General features: G+C 41.9%; 1 protein-coding gene across 1 annotated transcript in view; it reads left to right on the forward strand.

Annotated features, from left to right (window-relative positions):
• LOC5503963 (protein CASP) overlaps positions 1-18,547 on the forward strand; it is a 22,366-nt gene continuing 3,819 nt past the window's right edge. The window contains exons 1-23 of the mRNA XM_048726219.1: positions 1-117; positions 271-381; positions 514-561; positions 1,746-1,824; positions 3,587-3,645; positions 4,376-4,454; positions 4,871-4,938; positions 7,892-8,024; positions 8,372-8,487; positions 9,791-9,862; positions 9,997-10,026; positions 10,147-10,212; positions 11,127-11,201; positions 11,280-11,333; positions 11,566-11,618; positions 11,696-11,744; positions 12,923-12,971; positions 13,066-13,116; positions 13,335-13,471; positions 14,736-14,802; positions 14,948-15,039; positions 15,268-15,384; positions 15,677-15,769. Of these exons, the coding sequence (XP_048582176.1) occupies positions 49-117; positions 271-381; positions 514-561; positions 1,746-1,824; positions 3,587-3,645; positions 4,376-4,454; positions 4,871-4,938; positions 7,892-8,024; positions 8,372-8,487; positions 9,791-9,862; positions 9,997-10,026; positions 10,147-10,212; positions 11,127-11,201; positions 11,280-11,333; positions 11,566-11,618; positions 11,696-11,744; positions 12,923-12,971; positions 13,066-13,116; positions 13,335-13,471; positions 14,736-14,802; positions 14,948-15,039; positions 15,268-15,384; positions 15,677-15,769 (1,767 nt within the window). The 5' untranslated portion in view covers positions 1-48. The remainder of the gene's footprint in view (positions 118-270; positions 382-513; positions 562-1,745; positions 1,825-3,586; positions 3,646-4,375; positions 4,455-4,870; positions 4,939-7,891; positions 8,025-8,371; positions 8,488-9,790; positions 9,863-9,996; positions 10,027-10,146; positions 10,213-11,126; positions 11,202-11,279; positions 11,334-11,565; positions 11,619-11,695; positions 11,745-12,922; positions 12,972-13,065; positions 13,117-13,334; positions 13,472-14,735; positions 14,803-14,947; positions 15,040-15,267; positions 15,385-15,676; positions 15,770-18,547) is intronic.

Here is an 18,547-nt window from a genome sequence, read left to right on the forward strand (position 1 = left end):
AATATTACAACTCGAAAAGGCTCATGGGAGCAATAACAAGAAACCAAGATGGCGGCGGCTACTTCGCTGCAAACTATGAGACAAGTCTGGAAGGACTTCAACCTCCCTGACCTCCAGGTATCAATTCTTCATTGATTTTTATTCATTGTTTTTCTTTCTTTGTTCCAAATGCAACTCTTTTTCTTCAGGCTTTTTATTTCACGACTAATGTTTATTTATTTTTTACGATGGAAGAGCACTTTTAAAACAGTAATCTTTCTTTTTTTGTAGAAATCTTTAGATACGGCTGCTGCAGAGCTAGCCGATCGCCAGGACTCTTCGGACACATCAAGAAAACGACTAGTAGAACTAAGCCGTGATTTCAAAAAGACTGCAACCGAGGTAGGCCCATGTGTATTTCCGGATTAGAAAGGGTGGGTTTGAGATGGATGGTGACGTGGAACCCATCAAATAAGTTTATTGTAATTCTTGATTTTTTTGTTTTTGGTTTAAAATATTTTTATTGTGTTCTAGGAAACAAGAAAGAAAGTGGCTCCTTTGCTAAAGAGTTTCCAAGCTGAGGTATGTTTCGCCATTTTAAAAAACAAACAAACAATCAAATATATCGATTTACAAACAATTGTCGGACTGGGTTCAACAGAAAATAGAGCTGTCCGCAACAAATTTGGTCCAGATACGGCTGGACAGTGACAAGAAAACATTAGGAAGACCACAATGGCAGCAGATCCAAGTGGTGTGGGAGTTGTTTAGTCCCTGATAAATATGCAGTGGCATTTCGAGGCATCTGGTGTGTTACCACAAATCACATCCATCACAATAGATAGCAAGTTGATCCGCCTTAGTCAGCTAGCCACAGGAACCGCAATAAAATTTCACAGGCCCAGGGTTCAGGATAGATCCATTTGAGCTAATAACTAGCAGCATTTTAAGCCAGTTGCTTGGGCTGGTAAACGGAGCTGGGGTAGGACAAAATGCTGACTCAATGTGGCGCCTGGACGTGTAGAAACACAAAACTGATGCACTAGAAGGGATCTGTGAATACGTAGGCGTCTGGTGTAGAACCTTAGATGCAGGGCTGGAATTGCAGATTTCACTTACAAGCACCGCAACAGCTAACATAAGCAAAGAGACGGCTTTCAAGGTCAAGATGGTGGCCGAAAAATGAGCTGCAACTGAAGAGTAGTTTTGATGATTAGAGAGGTTAAACTCAAGAAAACCAGTCCAGAAGGAAGACCATAAGTTGTGTAGTCTGACAGAAGTAAATAAATATGAGTAGCGGCGGGCTGAGTAGATTCTTTAACAGTATTAACGGAGCCATGGAAAAGCATTACAAAGCGCCTTGATCGCTGACCTTTGATCAGTGGTCAGTGATGTGCACTGAAACATTGGCACACTGGTTGGCTAGTTGTGGTCATGTCACCCAGACAGAGCATTACCTACAACCTTGTTGGCCAAGATCTTAAAATTGTCAGGTGGCCGAGGCGGAGTGCATTGTACTACAATACTCATTGTGTTATATCCAGTAAATCTCTGTGTTCTGAACTTGTCCCTTCCTAATCCATCTTTCCTCCAACTCCCTTGTCTTTATTCCCTCCCTATCTCGTCTCTCCTTTTTTTCTTTCCTGCCATTATCTTCTTTGTCTTATGTATCCCAGCATTTACAGTAGATGAAAATAAGTTAAAGAACACTGCTAATAATACAAATTGTTTCCTTTTGAATGACATTTTTTTGTCTCTTCTCTCAGATTGATGCTCTCTCAAAAAGAAGCAAAGCTGCAGAGGCTGCTTTTCTCTCAATTTACAAAAAGCTTGTGGATGTACCAGGTACAATATGTTTATAATGGGATACATTTAAACAAACTTGCTACTCAGGATCAGGATGAGAGAATGGTACAATTTCTTATGAATTGTTCTTACACCTGTAACTAGTCATCAAAGTAACTAAATGCTCCTCCATTGTTCCCTGACCCTAAAGCCCCATGTACACTAACAATTTTTAGTTGACAATTTTTATGTGACAATTTGTATTTGCTAAAGTGTAGATGGAGCAAAATCGGAAATTTTTATGGCAACTATAGTTGCTCAAAAGCTAGCAGGTTTGCTTTTTCTCGGCAATTTAAAATTGTCACACATGAAAAATTGCTAGTGTACTGTAGATACCAACAGAATCAAAAAGCCCAAACTGTCGCGATCTCGTACCAGAACAATGAATACAATACACCAAAAACTGGAAATCAACGTCGATTTCCAGTTTATGGTGTATTGTAGATACCAACAAATATAGTTGTCAACTAAAAATTGTTAGTGTAGATGGGGCTTAATCCCACCATTGTTCCTAATACTAACCTTACCATTGTTCCCTAACACAAACCCTACCATTATTCCCTGACCCTAATACTACCATTGTGCCCTGACCCAAACCCTACCATTGTTCCCTGACCCTAACCCTACCATTGTTCCCTAACCCAAACCCTACTATTGTTCCCTAACCCTAACCCTACCATTGTTCCCTAACCCAAACCCTACCATTGTTCCCTAACCCTAACCCTACCATTGTTCCCTAACCCTAACCTTATTATTGTTCCCTAACCCAAACCCTACCATTGTTCCCTAACCCAAACCTTACCATTGTTCCCTAACCCAAACCTTACCATTGTTCCCTAACCTTACCATTGTTTCCTGACCCAAATCCTACAATTGTTCCCTAACCCTAACCTTACCATTGTTCCCTAACCTTACCATTGTTCCCTAACCCAAACCTTACCATTGTATTTCCTAACCCAAACCTTACCATTGTTCCCTAACCTTACCATTGTTCCCTGACCCAAACCCTACCATTGTTCCCTAACCTTACCATTGTTCCCTAACCTTACTATTGTTTCCTGACCCAAACCCTACCATTGTTCCCTAACCCTAACCTTACCATTGTTTCCTAACCTTACCATTGTTCCCTAACCCAAACCTTACCATTGTTCCCTGACTCAAACCTTACCATTGTGCCCTGACCCAAACCTTACCATTGTTCCCTGACCCTAACCCTACCATTGTTCCCTGACCCAAACCCTACCATTGTGCCCTGACCCAAACCTTACCATTGTTCCCTGACCCTAACCCTACCATTGTTCCCTGACCTAAACCCTACCATTGTTCCCTAACCCTACCATTGTTCCCTGACCATTGTTCCCTGACCCAAACCCTACCATTGTTCCCTGACCTAAACCTTACCATTGTTCCCTAACCCAAACCTCACCATTGTTCCCTAACCCAAACCTTGCCATTGTTCCCTGACACTAACCCTACCATTGTTCCCTGACCCTAACCCTACCATTGTTCCCTGACCTAAACCCTACCATTGTTTCCTAACCCTAACCCTACCATTGTTCCCTGACCCAAACCTTACCATTGTTCCCTGACCCTAACCCTTACTTTTACACTTGTTGATAATTTCTTGATCGTAGACAGCTATATCATGAGAGCTTTTTATAACCTTTTCTCTTTTTTAATAAATCCATTATTATGGTACAGTACTTGTATTTGTTGAGTATTAAATCACAGACAGCTTTTTCTAACCAAGATTTTGTGATAGATCCATTGCCTGCACTTGAACAAGCTGTTCTCCAGCAACAGAAAGCATCCAAGCTGCAGGTATGATATGACCAAGATCTGACTTACATACAGAAGACATCTGTCAGTGCTGTAGTGCCCATGCTGGCTGTTTTTGTTTTCTGAAATTAAAAGGAAATCACCAGAAGGTGCTTGGCTGGCAGACCTAGGAGAGGGGTCTCCGTGCACTGAGAGAAAACAGATGCTACAATAGGAGCCACTTTCTCCGTAATTTCCTTTTGCAAGGCCGCCAACTTTGCACTGCCATTACCTTGAACAAATCCTGGATCCTCCACTGTACATTGGTCACTTCTTATTGTACTGTGAACAAAAGACTGAAATATACAGATAACATCTTCGACTACTAGCAAATCTTGATCCACATGAGATCACAAGCTCAACATAGGGGTTTTTAATTTTTGTTTTTCAATTGGGCCTTAAAAATATATAGAATTTTATCTATTTAAATTTTACTGAAATTAATCAAAATAGAAGTGATTTTGTGTTCTCCTGGAGAATTTGTCTTCTCTTTGTGGAAATACAGGTGGCCTAGTGTGTCAGCACGTAAGCATACCTGAGACGTGGATAATAACTTTCCGTGTTTTGGCCCAGAATTCAACTTGTTAAACACGAGGGCTTACTAAAAGCTTGTATTCCCCAGTTCCAGCATGGGCGTTCTTATTTCTAATAAGATTTTAATTAAAAGCACTTGACACATGATAGCTGTAGTAAGCACTATACTTTACTATGTATTTTTTAATATTTTTTGTAGGACTACGAAATAGAAAATAAGCAACTAAGAGAGACTCTTGAGGAGTACAACACAGAATTTGCAGAGGTCAAGAACCAAGGTACGCCTCAAAACTCATGATTACACATTTTATGTCCAATTAGTATAAAAGTCTTGTCAAGAACAAAGGTACGCCTCTGTTCAAAACTCATGATTACTAATTTTATGTCTAATTTGTATAAAAGTCTTGTCGAGAACCAAGGTATGCCTCTGTTCAAAACTTGTGATTACACATTTTTGTCTAATGAGTATTTAAGTCTTTAAGTTCTGTTATTTTTTAGTTTGCTCAGATCAGATATTTGTGACTACATTTTCAGTAAAATCATGAAAATATCTTAACTGTCTAAATTCTTAATTGTGATTTGTTACAAATCAGTGAAATACCTACCACACATGCTATGGGTTTTTTTTTTTTTGTATTAGTGATTTTATAGAGTGATGCATACTTTATGATTTAATAATATAACCATATTTCAGAGGTGACAATAAATAGACTGAAAGACAAGCTCAAGGAATATGAAGAGCAAATTGGAGACAGAGTACAAGTGAGTTTTCTGTATTAAACATCAGGGTCAGACATCACATTCGTGTAATTCACCATCACAGACACAATACATGAATTGCAGTAGATGGCCAGCTAGTACAGAGTCTGTTATACTGTGAATAAGAGGATCTAGGGATGAGCCAAGTAAGTCCTGGCCTCCTTTTTATAGAGGTTTTACATATGAAGACGTATAAGGAGATCCATGATAGAATAATGCCCCCTTCCCCAACCACCTTCCACCCTTGCTGTTGATAAAGATGGATCAGCTGTTAAAATTCATTACAAAGCCCTCTGTTTTCTACCCTGGGTAACTGAGGCTCTGAGCTTCACGGCCACAAAAATTTGAGCAAAGCGAATGAGCCTCTCGTGCAACAGATAGCCAGCCTCACTATGGTGCTAGCTACATCTGAGATTATTTGACAACTCCGCAAAAGCAGCATTTAAACAAAATAATTTTAATTTTAGTAGTGTGCAGCATCAATATCCTAATTTATCCTAATTGGTATCTCACCGTTCGAACTGCTTTTGCTAGCATGTCAAATTTTGCCCTATTCTTTCCGGAAACAAAAGTTCCCGACATAATTAATCGAGCTACAGTCATACAATGCATTTTAAGCATGTCAACATTCTAGAAAGGCGCAAAATCGTTATTCAATGAATAAGCGTGTTTGAACGAGTTTTGTTTGATATTTTGTACTTAATTTATAAAAAAAGAATTATGGCAAAAACAACTTATGAAAGTCCAAACTAATTTTCTTGACCTGCAAACAGAGGCCCTGCTAACATTGGCTTTTCCCTGTTTCTCTGACTTTAAAAGTCGCAGCTTTGGCTATCCGCTTTTTCAGCACAAAATCACTCTTTCAAATTCAAACAAATAACAAGAAAACCCACAGACGCGAATCTTCAAGTACTAAAACAAGGAGATTTAAAGCTTTGCTAGCATTTTACTTGTTTTGTTAGCAAACTAACAACTTGAATTGGACTGAACCGTAGAAGATCGATTGATGTCATTGATGAAGGCGCATGTGCACACTCAACCGACATCGAAGACTTTTCTGACAAACTAGCTTATACACGTATTTCAAATAAGGTTGCACTCTGAGAATGTGTGTATCGTAACCCGCAGTGATTTATGGGTATCAAGTAAATCAAAACAAAACAAATAAGCGTAAATAAAATACACATCCAGGTTTCTAAAGCTGTAGAGTTTTTTATGTTCTTATGATCATTCACATAGCTTTCAGATACAAGGATTCAGCCATTGAAACGCTACCCATGAACCACCATGGGTTATGACACATGGATTCTCGAGTGCAACCTTATTTGAAATAGGTGTATATACTTTACGGCTATAACATGTAATGACCGTAGCCGCCACAGGTCGATGAAAAGGCTCTTTTATAATACTAAGCTTTAACCGGTAGTTGGTCACCAGAAGTTGACAGGAAGATCTAAGAATTGCTGTGTTGCCAAAGCACAGATAGACCACAAAAAGTTTATGGATGATCCATCCAACCATCTGACGAGTGACACAGAAGTCCCTCCAATAACTTGTAAATGCTTTGCAAGCATTCACGAGTTAAAAAGGAGAAGTTTGTAGATTGTTTATTGAGCTGAGTGTTAGCTTGGATCCAATAAAATTCTGTCTGTACTTTGCATAAACTGCGTTCGACAACTTAAGAGAGGATAGAGAAGGTAAGCTCACTTGCCTACATGCTCGAGGATCCAGCATACTTTGCAGGTGCTCCCAAAGTTCACTACCGCAGAAGAGCCGCTGGAAAAGTTTATGACAATTTCGATTTCCAAAACGCTGGGAGCTGCTGTGCTGGATTGAGCTTTAAAGGTTTAAAAAAAGGCCCAATCACAGCACAGCAGTGTTTACTTGTAAATCCTAATTAACAACACTTGGGTCGCTGTCAAATGCTTAGCCTGTTTGATGAATCAATTTCCTTTTTTTGTACAATAAGAGAAGCCTGGTATTTGAAATATTGCCACTTCTTTTCAAAGAAGCCAGCAAAATTGGCAACTTGAATCTTCCCAAGAACCCTGTCGTTGTGGTCGTTAGCCCGCTGAAGTTGATCGTCCAACTGCAAGCAAAGAAGCGCTTGGAGATCAGATCTATATTGAGACGAATTTTTTCTTGAGTTTAAGTGAACTTATTAGTGAAAATTTGCCTGCTTTAGCGTTGGGCTGCAGCATGAAAATAGCGTAAACAAATGCTAAGTTTTCCACATTTTGTTTACTATAGCGTTTCTTCACAAAAAGTTCAAACTAATAAAAAATAAGACAACAGTTTAGTGTGTACTGACTGAAAAAGAAGATATTTCTGACGTTCCATTTTGGTATCTCGAAGAAAGAAACTATTTCATTCTGTCAGAATGATTTTGATTTCATTGGCTGTAAGTTTTAAATTGGCTTAAGCTTCCGACGTGTCACGCCCCCAGAACTAGTCTTACTAGGAAACTTTTCCATCTGCTCTTTTGCAGTAGTGACCTTTTGGAGCGCCTGCATAGTACGCTGGATCCTCGAGCATGACCGACCCACGGGGCATTACCAGCATTAAAGTCAAGGTTCACAGAAAAACTGGAGGCACAGGAGATAGCCTTTATTTACAGGCCCACGAAAAGATTTGCCAATTATTCACTCATCATCGGCTTAGCTGGAATGATTTTGTTTGTATACATTTTCCCAAGTAAAAACCGGTTTGGTTGGAATGGAGACGATCCTCCAAATATGGAATCCTACTATAATAGCAACTTTTATTGACCAAACAACGGTGTAGTACAAGTCTTGTATGAATATATTAGCACCATAGCGAGGCTGGATATCCGTTGCACCAATGGCTTGTTTGCTTTGCTGAAATTTTGCTGTGAGCCTCTGGTACCCAGGGTATCTGTTTACCTTTTACGTATGTGCATTTTGTACCTTACTAACTGTATTTATTAATAACTTAGACAAGAGCAAAGGAAAGAGAGAAAGAGCTCCAAAAAGCATTTGCAGAAAAAGAGAACCAGCTGAGAGAGACTCAAGTTAGTGTTGCCAAAAAGCTGGGAGAGGCGGAGCATAAAGTGGCCACACTGCAAGCAGGTATTTAGAAAACCATAGAGGTATACTGCACAGAAGCCATTTCCTTGACCAAGAGAAATAAATAAAATGTACCAAAAACTAGTATCAGACACTGCCAAATGTTCATATTTATAACAGCCTCTTTAGGTTCTGAGAAGAACTTGTGATTAGGACATGCGTCCAAGAAAGGGGGCTTTGATGAGATTCCAGAACATAAAAATAGAAATAGAGGGTTTCATATTATGTTAAACTTACCTAGTGACCAGCTCCTTGACTACAATATCTTTCTTCTCATTCTTCCTAGAACTACTATCATTGAATGAATATGCCACCAGAAAGATAACTATGTTTATTCACTTGTATTTTAGCTCTGGACAATGTCAATTCTGAATTATTTGACATCAAGGCAAAGTATGATGAAGCCTCAGCTGCAAGGTCATCAGAAATGGACATGCTTGAGGCAGATGTGGAAAAGTCACATCAGGTGATGAATGTTGTGATGACGGCCTGGCTAAACCAGGCGAAATTTAGGCACTGCCAAAAACATGTAGTGTGCAACAAATTTTGTAGAGAAACATCCTTTGCCTCTTTTACAAGATTTGGCGTGCACTACAATGCCTCTCTGGGTTGCTACGCTAGGAGACATGCAGGCGACATGTATCACGCGACATGAGGTCCTAACAGTGACACAGAAGAGACCACCACATATAACTATCAGCTAAACTGTACCTCTCTAAAGCGAGTTGGTCAGGCTAAGGATCTCTGTGTAATAGTGTCGTCTGACCTAAAATGGGCCAACCACTTAACATCTGTCACAGCTAAGGCCTTCAAAATGCTGGCATTTTTGCATCGCCATAGTATAAAGTATTTCGACATCAAACACAAAAAGTTGCTCTACTACACCCTCGTTCGTCCCTATCTTGGTTATGCTAGCCAAGTCTGGTCTACATGCTCTATAGGTAACATAGAACGTGTCCAAAGGAGAGCTACTAAGTACATCCTCAACACCACCTGGCAAGACAAGAGTTCCAAGATCGCCTTAAGGAACTCAATATGTTGCCACTTTCGTACTGGCATTTAAACAAAAATCTTGTCTTTTATTACAAGTGCTGCTTGAGGACATTATCTCTTACAGATTGAAAACTATGTTCAGCCTAAACCACCAGAACCACTCGCCTCTGCACATGATGTACTAATGCCTAAATGCCACACTGAACTTTTTCAGTCAAGCTTCTTTAACCGCATACCTAAACTCTGGAACAATCTCCCTGTAACCACCCACACTCAATCTTCCGTTAATAGCTTTAAATTCTGTCCAACCCAGCACAACTCTACTGCACTTCATGCCTCTTATGATATTGACATTTTTAACTCGTGGAAGCTACAAATGCTCATCCTTCCGCAATCTCGTAACCACTAGCAACTGCTGCTACTATTAGCTGCATCGGTTTTACAACATTATGATTTAAATGTTATTAGCCTTTAGACTAATAACCCCCCTCCCTACTCAACTGGCAGCTAGGAGGAGTAAACTATCCACCCCCTCCCCACCTAAAATCCCGACAGCCTTGAATACTTTGTCTTCAGACACACCCTTTAATCATTTTTTTATAAAATATACCAAAAAATATCTCAACTGGCAGCTAGGAGGAGTAAACTATCCACCCCCTCCCCCCCACCTAAAATCCCGACAGCCTTGAATACTTTGTCTTCAGACACACCCTCTAAATTTGTTTAATTTGTATAACTCTAATCTCACTGCATCTTATTCAATTCTGTATTTTTAGAGGGCTTTGTCTGCTGAGAGACAGGTGGAAGCTTTGAGAGAAGAGCTTGCCAAAGCTCAGCATGCACTTCAGGTTTGTTAGCATTTTGGACTACAAGGACAAACTTGTTATTCAGAGACCTTGTGTGTTAATTATCTCTCTTTACTTCCCAAGAAGAACTTGTTTTAACATTACTTGTGAATTAATTCTCTCTCTTTACTTCCCAGGAAGCTTATGATCCAAAGAGGCCCAACATGGTAAGAAATTAAAAAAAACTCTGAACTGACCAATTTATTATAATTTGACACTATGCTTTGTGTTCAGTTTGTATATTTTGAGAAAATGTTTCATTTTGTCACTATTCAATCCCCAAATAGGAAGAGGCTATAGATCTTATATCCAGATCCACCCTTGAACATGAACTTGCTGCTAAAGAGAGACAGGTATGTGTTGGATGGAAAATAATAATGGAAGAGATTAAAGAGGAGGAATAGAGAAGAATGGTAGGGAGGAATAGGGCAGCTTACTGATAAGGGTAGGAACATGTATCATGTAAAGGGTCGGACTAAGTTTGGGGAATAAAAGAATGGAGTAACAATGCTTGCAGTCAAGAGGTGAAAGATGTATGGAGATGGGAATTAAAAGATAGAGGCAAATGCATTTGGTATTGCTACTTAAGGAGGAAACAATGTGCCCATATGAGAAATTTTGGAATGAAGATGTATAATGGATATAAGGAGAAAAAGAGGTGGGAAGGAATGGAGCATCAATTCTTGTAGTCAAGAGGGAAAAGATTTGTAATCTGTGAGAAGGGAAGCAGTTGAGCATCAGCTTGCTGCTGTAGAGAATGATTTAGTAAAATGGATTAGGGTGAATGAGGGGAAAGGAATAAGGGAACATCATTCTGCAAAGGAAGGGTAAATGTGATAATTCATGGAGGAGAGATAGTACATACTGTAGTGGATGTTACAGTAGTTAGGGTTAGTGGCTTGTGGTGGAGGGTATACAGGGAGCTGGTGTTTTAGGTTTTCACAGTAGTTAGGGTTAGTGGCTTGTGGTGGAGGGTATACATGGAGCTGGTGTTTTAGGTTTTCACAGTAGTTAGGGTTAGTGGCTTGTGGTGGGGGGTATACAGGGAGCTGGTGTTTTAGGTTTTTACAGTAGTTAGGGTTAGTGGCTTGTGGTGGAGGGTATACAGGGAGCTGGTGTTTTAGGTTTGTACAGTAGTTAGGGTTAGTGGCTTGTGGTGGGGGGTATACAGGGAGCTGGTGTTTTAGGGGCTGTATGTAACAGAATGTACAGCTATAGTTGGGAAAACAAGGCTGAAATAAAACATTGTGTAATGGCATGTTAACAGATTTCACAATTGGTCAGTGATGTTCAACAAATGCAAGCAAGTGCTTCTAGATTGAAGGAATCAACTGCCAGCCAGGTAAAGAACTGTGTGTAAAAGAAAGCAAAAAAAACTATTTGCGCTGTGATTGATAAGGTCCCATATTGCAATCCATAGGTGGCAAGACTGGAAGAACAGTTGACAGCAAAGACGACAGCATTACAAGCTTTGGTAAATAATGACTTGATGTTGAGGTCATCCCTAACCTACCTATCATAAATAAGACAGTCCACCTTAAAAGGCGGACATATTGCTTTTATGCATTTTCACCTCTACTGTTCAAAGTAGAACATACAGTGATGCACTAATAATTCTAGGCGTTTTCTTGATGTTCCTCACCCCCCCCCCCCTTTTCATCTAATATATTTTTTTAGATATTGGTAAATATGATTTTCTCTTTTAGGAGGAGAGAGTTCAACAACAGCAGGATTACGAAGAAGTTAAGCGGGAACTCAGGTTGGCAAACACTACAGACTGATTCAATATTAGTTTAGTTTGTTTTTCTTTTCATATCAATCACCTCTTTTTTGCAGTGTCCTAAAAACAATTGAGTTTTCTTCAAGTAGTCAAGAACACACAGAGGTAAGATCTGTTAATTTTGCAGGATGTGAGAATAAGCCTGCAAACAAATACTTTAAGAGGCCTCTTTTCGTAGAGGCATTTCGTCGTTTTCCTTAAAATGCTGGTTTGACTCTTATTGCATTTTCGTATGATTATTTTATCACATTGACCCCTCAACCGGCCTGTACCGGCTTTGGGAAGTACCCATAACCCAAAAAATTCATAAATGCAAAATAAACACAACAAGATGAAGATACTCAGGCATAAGTCTAAGGGATAAATGGTCTTGCAGATATGCATCCAACCAAGGTGTTGGCATCTACTCTTAAGCCAAATAATAGCACAGGTTCTTTGAAAAATCTCAAATCGAACAAGGAGAGAAAAGCAGAATCACCACTCTCAATAAAACGCTCAAAATACCACACAAGGGAGAGAGATCAGCAAACACAGCTCAAGACACAAATAGATACCTTTATTCTGATCCTCCAGGGTACATTTCCATGGCCTCAAAACACAATGTCCACTCCTTGAAGGATTGTACAACCACGAAGATGTCTTTACATATTGCAAAGCATTCTGGGAGATCCAGGGGAAAATTCACGAGGGGAGGGCCAGTCAACACTCCTCTCCCCAAAGTCAGATGGTTTTTTATAAGTCTTTTCACCCCGAAGCCAAACAAATCAATTCCAGCTCATACAGACCCAGAATAGCAGTGTAAACAATTTTGGAATCAATTTGGTTTCAGAAAAGACAGCATTTAGGAGAGCTGTGGTGATTCATTAGAAAATTATTTTCTCATCCAGGCAAAGCCAAACAAGAAAAAATCATCATGAATCCATCTTTGCTTGCAAATATCCATAAGCAAAGCACTCAATTATGCCCCAAAAGACTTCATGATGTCCTGAGACACTCTACTAATATGCTCATAGCTGTATTTTTGATGAAAAATACAAGCAACCATCAACTTGTGCTGGCTTCAGCACAACAACGAGGGATTAGAAGTGGGGACCGCAAAGCACTGTTGGAAAGCTTGGATACCGCTGACTAGGTGCAGCTGTGTTTGACTTTGACGGGCTGTATAAAACTCAGAATAGGGGGGGATGTATCTGTTTTCAGTCTGTTTTTTGTAAATTAAGCCCAAAAATAGCCAGGAGTCAATGGGTTATGCCTTGATAAAATGATACCCTGATTGTTTTTAGGATTCTCCCCCCAAATCACTGGAAATGCTTCTTCTGGAGAAAAATAGAAGTAAGTCTTTTTACTATTATGAAATGATAATGTTACAGCACCCATCATATCATACTCCTCTTGTCATTGAAAAATAATATTTTGTTGTTTACAGGATTGCACTCTGAGAATACAAGCCTCAAAGTGGAAAATTCAGATCTTGCAGGTTTTTCAACAATGTCACTTAACTTCTTAAGCAGTAATTTAGATAAAAATCAATTAAAAAAGTTTTGTGGGTGATCATGCATATATTTGAGAGATCATTTAATGGTTTAAAGGTAAATAGTCCCAGCAATTTATTGAAATTGTAAAAGATTTTAATAAAGTTATTTGGCTATTTATGAATAATTTTAATGATGTAGAATCTGTTACTTTTCATGACAGGCCGTTTTGAGGATCTGGACAAGAAGTACAGTGAAGCAGTGCGCACAGTGGAAGATCAGAAGGAGCTGATTGGTCAGCTTGAGTGTGACCTGCTCAGCGTCAATGCGCTTCCCACAGCCTTTCGCGGCCAGGGAGAGGTAGTGTATTCTAACACACTTACCACAGCCTTTCGCAGCCAGGGAGAGGTAGTCTATTCTAACACACTCCCAACAGCCTTTCGCAGCCAGGGAGAGGTAGTCTATTCTAACACACTTCCTGCAGCCTTTCGCAGCTAGAGAGAGGTAGTGTATTCTAACACACTTCCCACAGCCTTTCGCAGCCAGGGAGAGGTAGTCTATTCTAACACACTTCCCACAGCCTTTCGCAGCTAGAGAGAGGTAGTGTATTCTAACACACTTTCCACAGCCTTTCGCAGCTAGAGAGAGGTAGTGTATTCTAACACACTTCCAACAGCCTTTCGCAGCCAGGGAGAGGTAGTGTATTCTAACACACTTCCCACAGCCTTTCGCAGCCAGGGAGAGGTAGTCTATTCTAACACACTTTCCACAGCCTTTCGCAGCTAGAGAGAGGTAGTGTATTCTAACACACTTCCCACAGCCTTTCGCAGCCAGGGAGAGGTAGTCTATTCTAACACACTTCCCACAGCCTTTCGCAGCCAGGGAGAGGTAGTCTATTCTAACACACTTTCCACAGCCTTTCGCAGCTAGAGAGAGGTAGTGTATTCTAACACACTTCCCACAGCCTTTCGCAGCCAGGGAGAGGTAGTCTATTCTAACACACTTCCCACAGCCTTTCGCAGCCAGGGAGAGGTAGTCTATTCTAACACACTTTCCACAGCCTTTCGCAGCTAGAGAGAGGTAGTGTATTCTAACACACTTCCCACAGCCTTTCGCAGCCAGGGAGAGGTAGTCTATTCTAACACACTTTCCACAGCCTTTCGCAGCTAGAGAGAGGTAGTGTATTCTAACACACTTCCCACAGCCTTTCGCAGCCAGGGAAGGTAGTGTATTCTAACACACTTTCCACAGCCTTTCGCAGCTAGAGAGAGGTAGTGTATTCTAACACACTTCCCACAGCCTTTCGCAGCCAGGGAGAGGTAGTGTATTCTAACACACTTTCCACAGCCTTTCGCAGCTAGAGAGAGGTAGTGTATTCTAACACACTTCCCACAGCCTTTCGCAGCCAGGGAGAGGTAGTCTATTCTAACACACTTCCCACAGCCTTTCGCAGCCAGGGAGAGGTAGTCTATTCTAACACACTCCCCACAGCCTTTCGCAGCTAGAGAGAGGTAGTGTATTCTAACACACTCCCCACTGCCTTTGGCCTTAGACTTCTTGATATTTTGTGGATTGCTCTTGACAATTTCTTGATGTTGTCTCTATACGATGTTTCTGTCATCAGGGCGAGGCTGGCCCTCCATCTGAAACAGAACTTGTAGCGACAGCAGTCCAGCATGCAAGCACACCTGGTAAGTGTTGATAGAATGCTTTCATGTCAACATTTCTTTTTGTAAGAGCTTCCATGGTATGCAGTGAATCTTCAACATTTCTATCAAATGTTTTAGCAAAACCGTTGAAATATTTTTTTTTTGCATGCATATGTTTTTCTGATAGAAACTCAGGACAAGTTGGCAGTTGATTCCTTGCTCCCAATTGTAGCGAGTCAAAGAGAAAGATTCAAGCTACGTAACTTAGAACTGGAGGCAGTAAGTACTATATTAGCATAAATTCTCCAACTTGTGCTGGAAGCTCTTGTCTGTCAGGGAATTGGGCCCCTTTCACCAACCTTAGCCGTGTCCCTGGCATTATTGTATTTGGAGCTCCTACAGCCACAGGAAACTTTAATTTGCTGTTGACCTTTAGTTGTCCCCAGATGTAGGGTGTATTTTGTCTGTTTGGGGGCAGATGAAGACTAATGTGTGCTTGAACTGTAGCAATCCCGGCATCAGCAACAGCAGATCAGCCTTCTGCAGAATGAGGTGGACACTCTACGGTCAGACAACGTCAAGTTGTACGAAAAGATCAAATTCCTTCAGAGCTATCCCACAAAGGCAAGTATCTATCACCCATAGCTACCCCACAAAGGCAAGTATCTATTACCCATAGCTACCCCACAAAGGCAAGTATCTATTACCCATAGCTACCCAACAAAGGCATATATCTTATGTTCTCCTTTACATGACATCATGTTCACATATCTATGGTTATCGTTTACATAAGATCCGTATTTTCTGTGTTTTTTTTTCTATGGTTATCGTTTTCATAAGATCCGTATTTTCTGTGTTTTTTTTTCTATCTCTTGTATCGGAACAGCTTTTAATTGTCTAATGCTGTCCTGTCTAGGGTTCATCTTTACGTGATGACGAGGCCGCTGTCAGCAGATACTCATCGCAATATGAGCAGCGTCTGGATCCCTTTGCCGCCTTCAATCAGAGGGTAAGTTTAACCTCTTTGTGGCCTTTAACCAAAGGTTAAGTCTGACCCCTTTGTCACCTTTAACCAGAGGGTAAGTCTAACCCCTTTGTCACCTTTAACCAGAGGGTAATTCTAACCCCTTTGCCGCCTTTAACCAGAGGGTAATTCTAACCCCTTTGCCACCTAACCTGAGGGTAAGTCTAACCCCTTTGCCGCCTAACCAGAGGGTAAATCTAACCCCTCTGCCGCCTAACCAGAGGGTAAGTCTAACCCCTTTGCCGCCTTTAACCACAGGGTAAATCTAACCCCTTTGCCGCCTAACCAGAGGGTGTCTAACCCCTTTGCCGCCTAACCACAGGGTATGTCTAACCCCTTTACCGCCTAACCATAGGGTAAGTCTAACCCCTTTACCGCCTTCAACCACAGGGTAATTCTAACCCCTTTACTGCCTTTAACCAGAGGGTAAGTTTAACCCCTTTGCTGCCTTCAACCACAGGGTAAGTCTGACCCCTTTACCGCCTAACCAGAGGGTAAGTCTAACCCCTTTACCGCCTTCAACCACAGGGTAAGTCTAACCCATTTGCAGCCTTTAACCAGAGGGTAAGTCTAACCCCTTTACCGCCTTCAACCACAGGGTAAGTCTAACCCCTTTGCCGCCTAACCACAGGGTAAGTATAACCCATTTGCCGCCTTCAACCAGAGGGTAAGTCTAACCCCTTTACCGCCTTCAACCACAGGGTAAGTCTAACCCATTTGCCGCCTTTAACCAGAGGGTAAGTCTAACCCATTTGCCGCCTAACCACAGGGTAAGTCTAACCCCTTTACCGCCTTTAACCACAGGGTAAGTCTTACCCATTTGCCGCCTTCAACCAGAGGGTAAGTCTAACCCCTTTGCCGCCTAACCAGAGGGTAAGCTTAACCCATTTGCCGCCTAATCAGAGGGTAAGTCTAACCCCTTTACCGCCTTCAACCAGAGGGTAAGTCTAACCCCTTTACCGCCTTCAACCAGAGGGTAAATACAATTAACCCCTTTGCCGCCTTCAACCAGAGGGTAAGCTTAACCCATTTGCCACCTTCAACCAGAGGGTAAGCTTAACCCATTTGCCACCTTCAACCAGAGGGTAAGCTTAACCCCTTTGCCGCCTTTAACCAGAGGGTAAGCTTAACCCATTTGCCACCTTTAACCACAGGGTAAGTCTAACCCATTTGCCGCCTTTAACCAGAGGGTAAGTCTAACCCCTTTACCGCCTTCAACCAGAGGGTAAGTCTAACCCCTTTGCCACCTTCAACCAGAGGGTAAGCTTAACCCATTTGCCGCCTTCAACCACAGGGTAAGTCTAACCCATTTGCCGCCTAACCACAGGGTAAGTCTAACCAATTTGCCGCCTTTAACCACAGGGTAAGTCTAACCCCTTTACCGCCTTTAACCACAGGGTAAGTCTAACCCCTTTACCGCCTTTAACCACAGGGTAAGTCTTACCCATTTGCCGCCTTCAAGCAGAGGGTAAGTCTAACCCCTTTGCCGCCTAACCAGAGGGTAAGCTTAACCCATTTGCCGCCTAATCAGAGGGTAAGTCTAACCCCTTTACCGCCTTCAACCAGAGTGTAAGTCTAACCCCTTTACCGCCTTCAACCAGAGGGTAAGTCTAACCCCTTTGCCGCCTTCAACCAGAGGGTAAGCTTAACCCATTTGCCGCCTTTAACCACAGGGTAAGTCTAACTCATTTGCCGCCTTTAACCAGAGGGTAAGTCTAACCCCTTTGCCGCCTTGAACCAGAGGGTAAGTCTAACCCATTTGCCGCCTTGAACCAGAGGGTAAGTCTAACCCATTTGCCGCCTTTAACCACAGGGTAAGCTTAACCCATTTGCCGCCTTCAACCAGCGGATAAGCTTAACCCATTTGCCGCCTAACCAGAGGGTAAGCTTAACCCCTTTGCCGCCTTCAACCAGAGGGTAACTCTAACCCATTTGCTGCCTTTAACCAGAGGGTAAGTCTAACCCCTTTGCCGCCTTGAACCAGAGGGTAAGTCTAACCCATTTGCCGCCTTGAACCAGAGGGTAAGTCTAACCCCTTTGCCGCCTTGAACCAGAGGGTAAGCTTAACCCCTTTACCGCCTTCAACCAGAGGGTAAGCTTAACCCCTTTACCGCCTTCAACCAGAGGGTAAGTCTAACCCCTTTGCCGCCTTCAACCAGAGGGTAAGCTTAACCCCTTTACCGCCTTCAACCAGAGGGTAAGCTTAACCCATTTGCCGCCTAACCACAGGGTAAGTCTAACCCATTTGCCGCCTTCAACCAGAGGGTAAGTCTAACCCCTTTGCCGCCTTGAACCAGAGGGTAAGTCTAACCCATTTGCCGCCTTGAACCAGAGGGTAAGCTTAACCCCTTTACCGCCTTCAACCAGAGGGTAAGCTTAACCCCTTTACCGCCTTCAACCAGAGGGTAAGTCTAACCCCTTTGCCGCCTTCAACCAGAGGGTAAGCTTAACCCCTTTACCGCCTTCAACCGGAGGGTAAGTCTAACCCCTTTGCCGCCTTCAACCAGAGGGTAAGCTTAACCCCTTTGCCGCCTTCAACCAGAGGGTAAGTCTAACCCCTCTACCGCCTTTAATCAAAGGGTAAGTCTAACCCATTTGCCGCCTTTAACCACAGGGTAAGTCTAACCCCTTTGCCGCCTTCAACCAGAGGGTAAGCTTAACCCATTTGCCGCCTTCAACCAGAGGGTAAGTCTAACCCATTTGCCACCTTCAACCAGAGGGTAAGCTTAACCCCTTTGCCGCCTTTAACCAGAGGGTAAGCTT

Source organism: Nematostella vectensis, chromosome 4 (genome assembly GCF_932526225.1).
Source record: "Nematostella vectensis chromosome 4, jaNemVect1.1, whole genome shotgun sequence".
In the NCBI taxonomy this organism is placed as follows: domain Eukaryota; kingdom Metazoa; phylum Cnidaria; class Anthozoa; order Actiniaria; family Edwardsiidae; genus Nematostella; species Nematostella vectensis.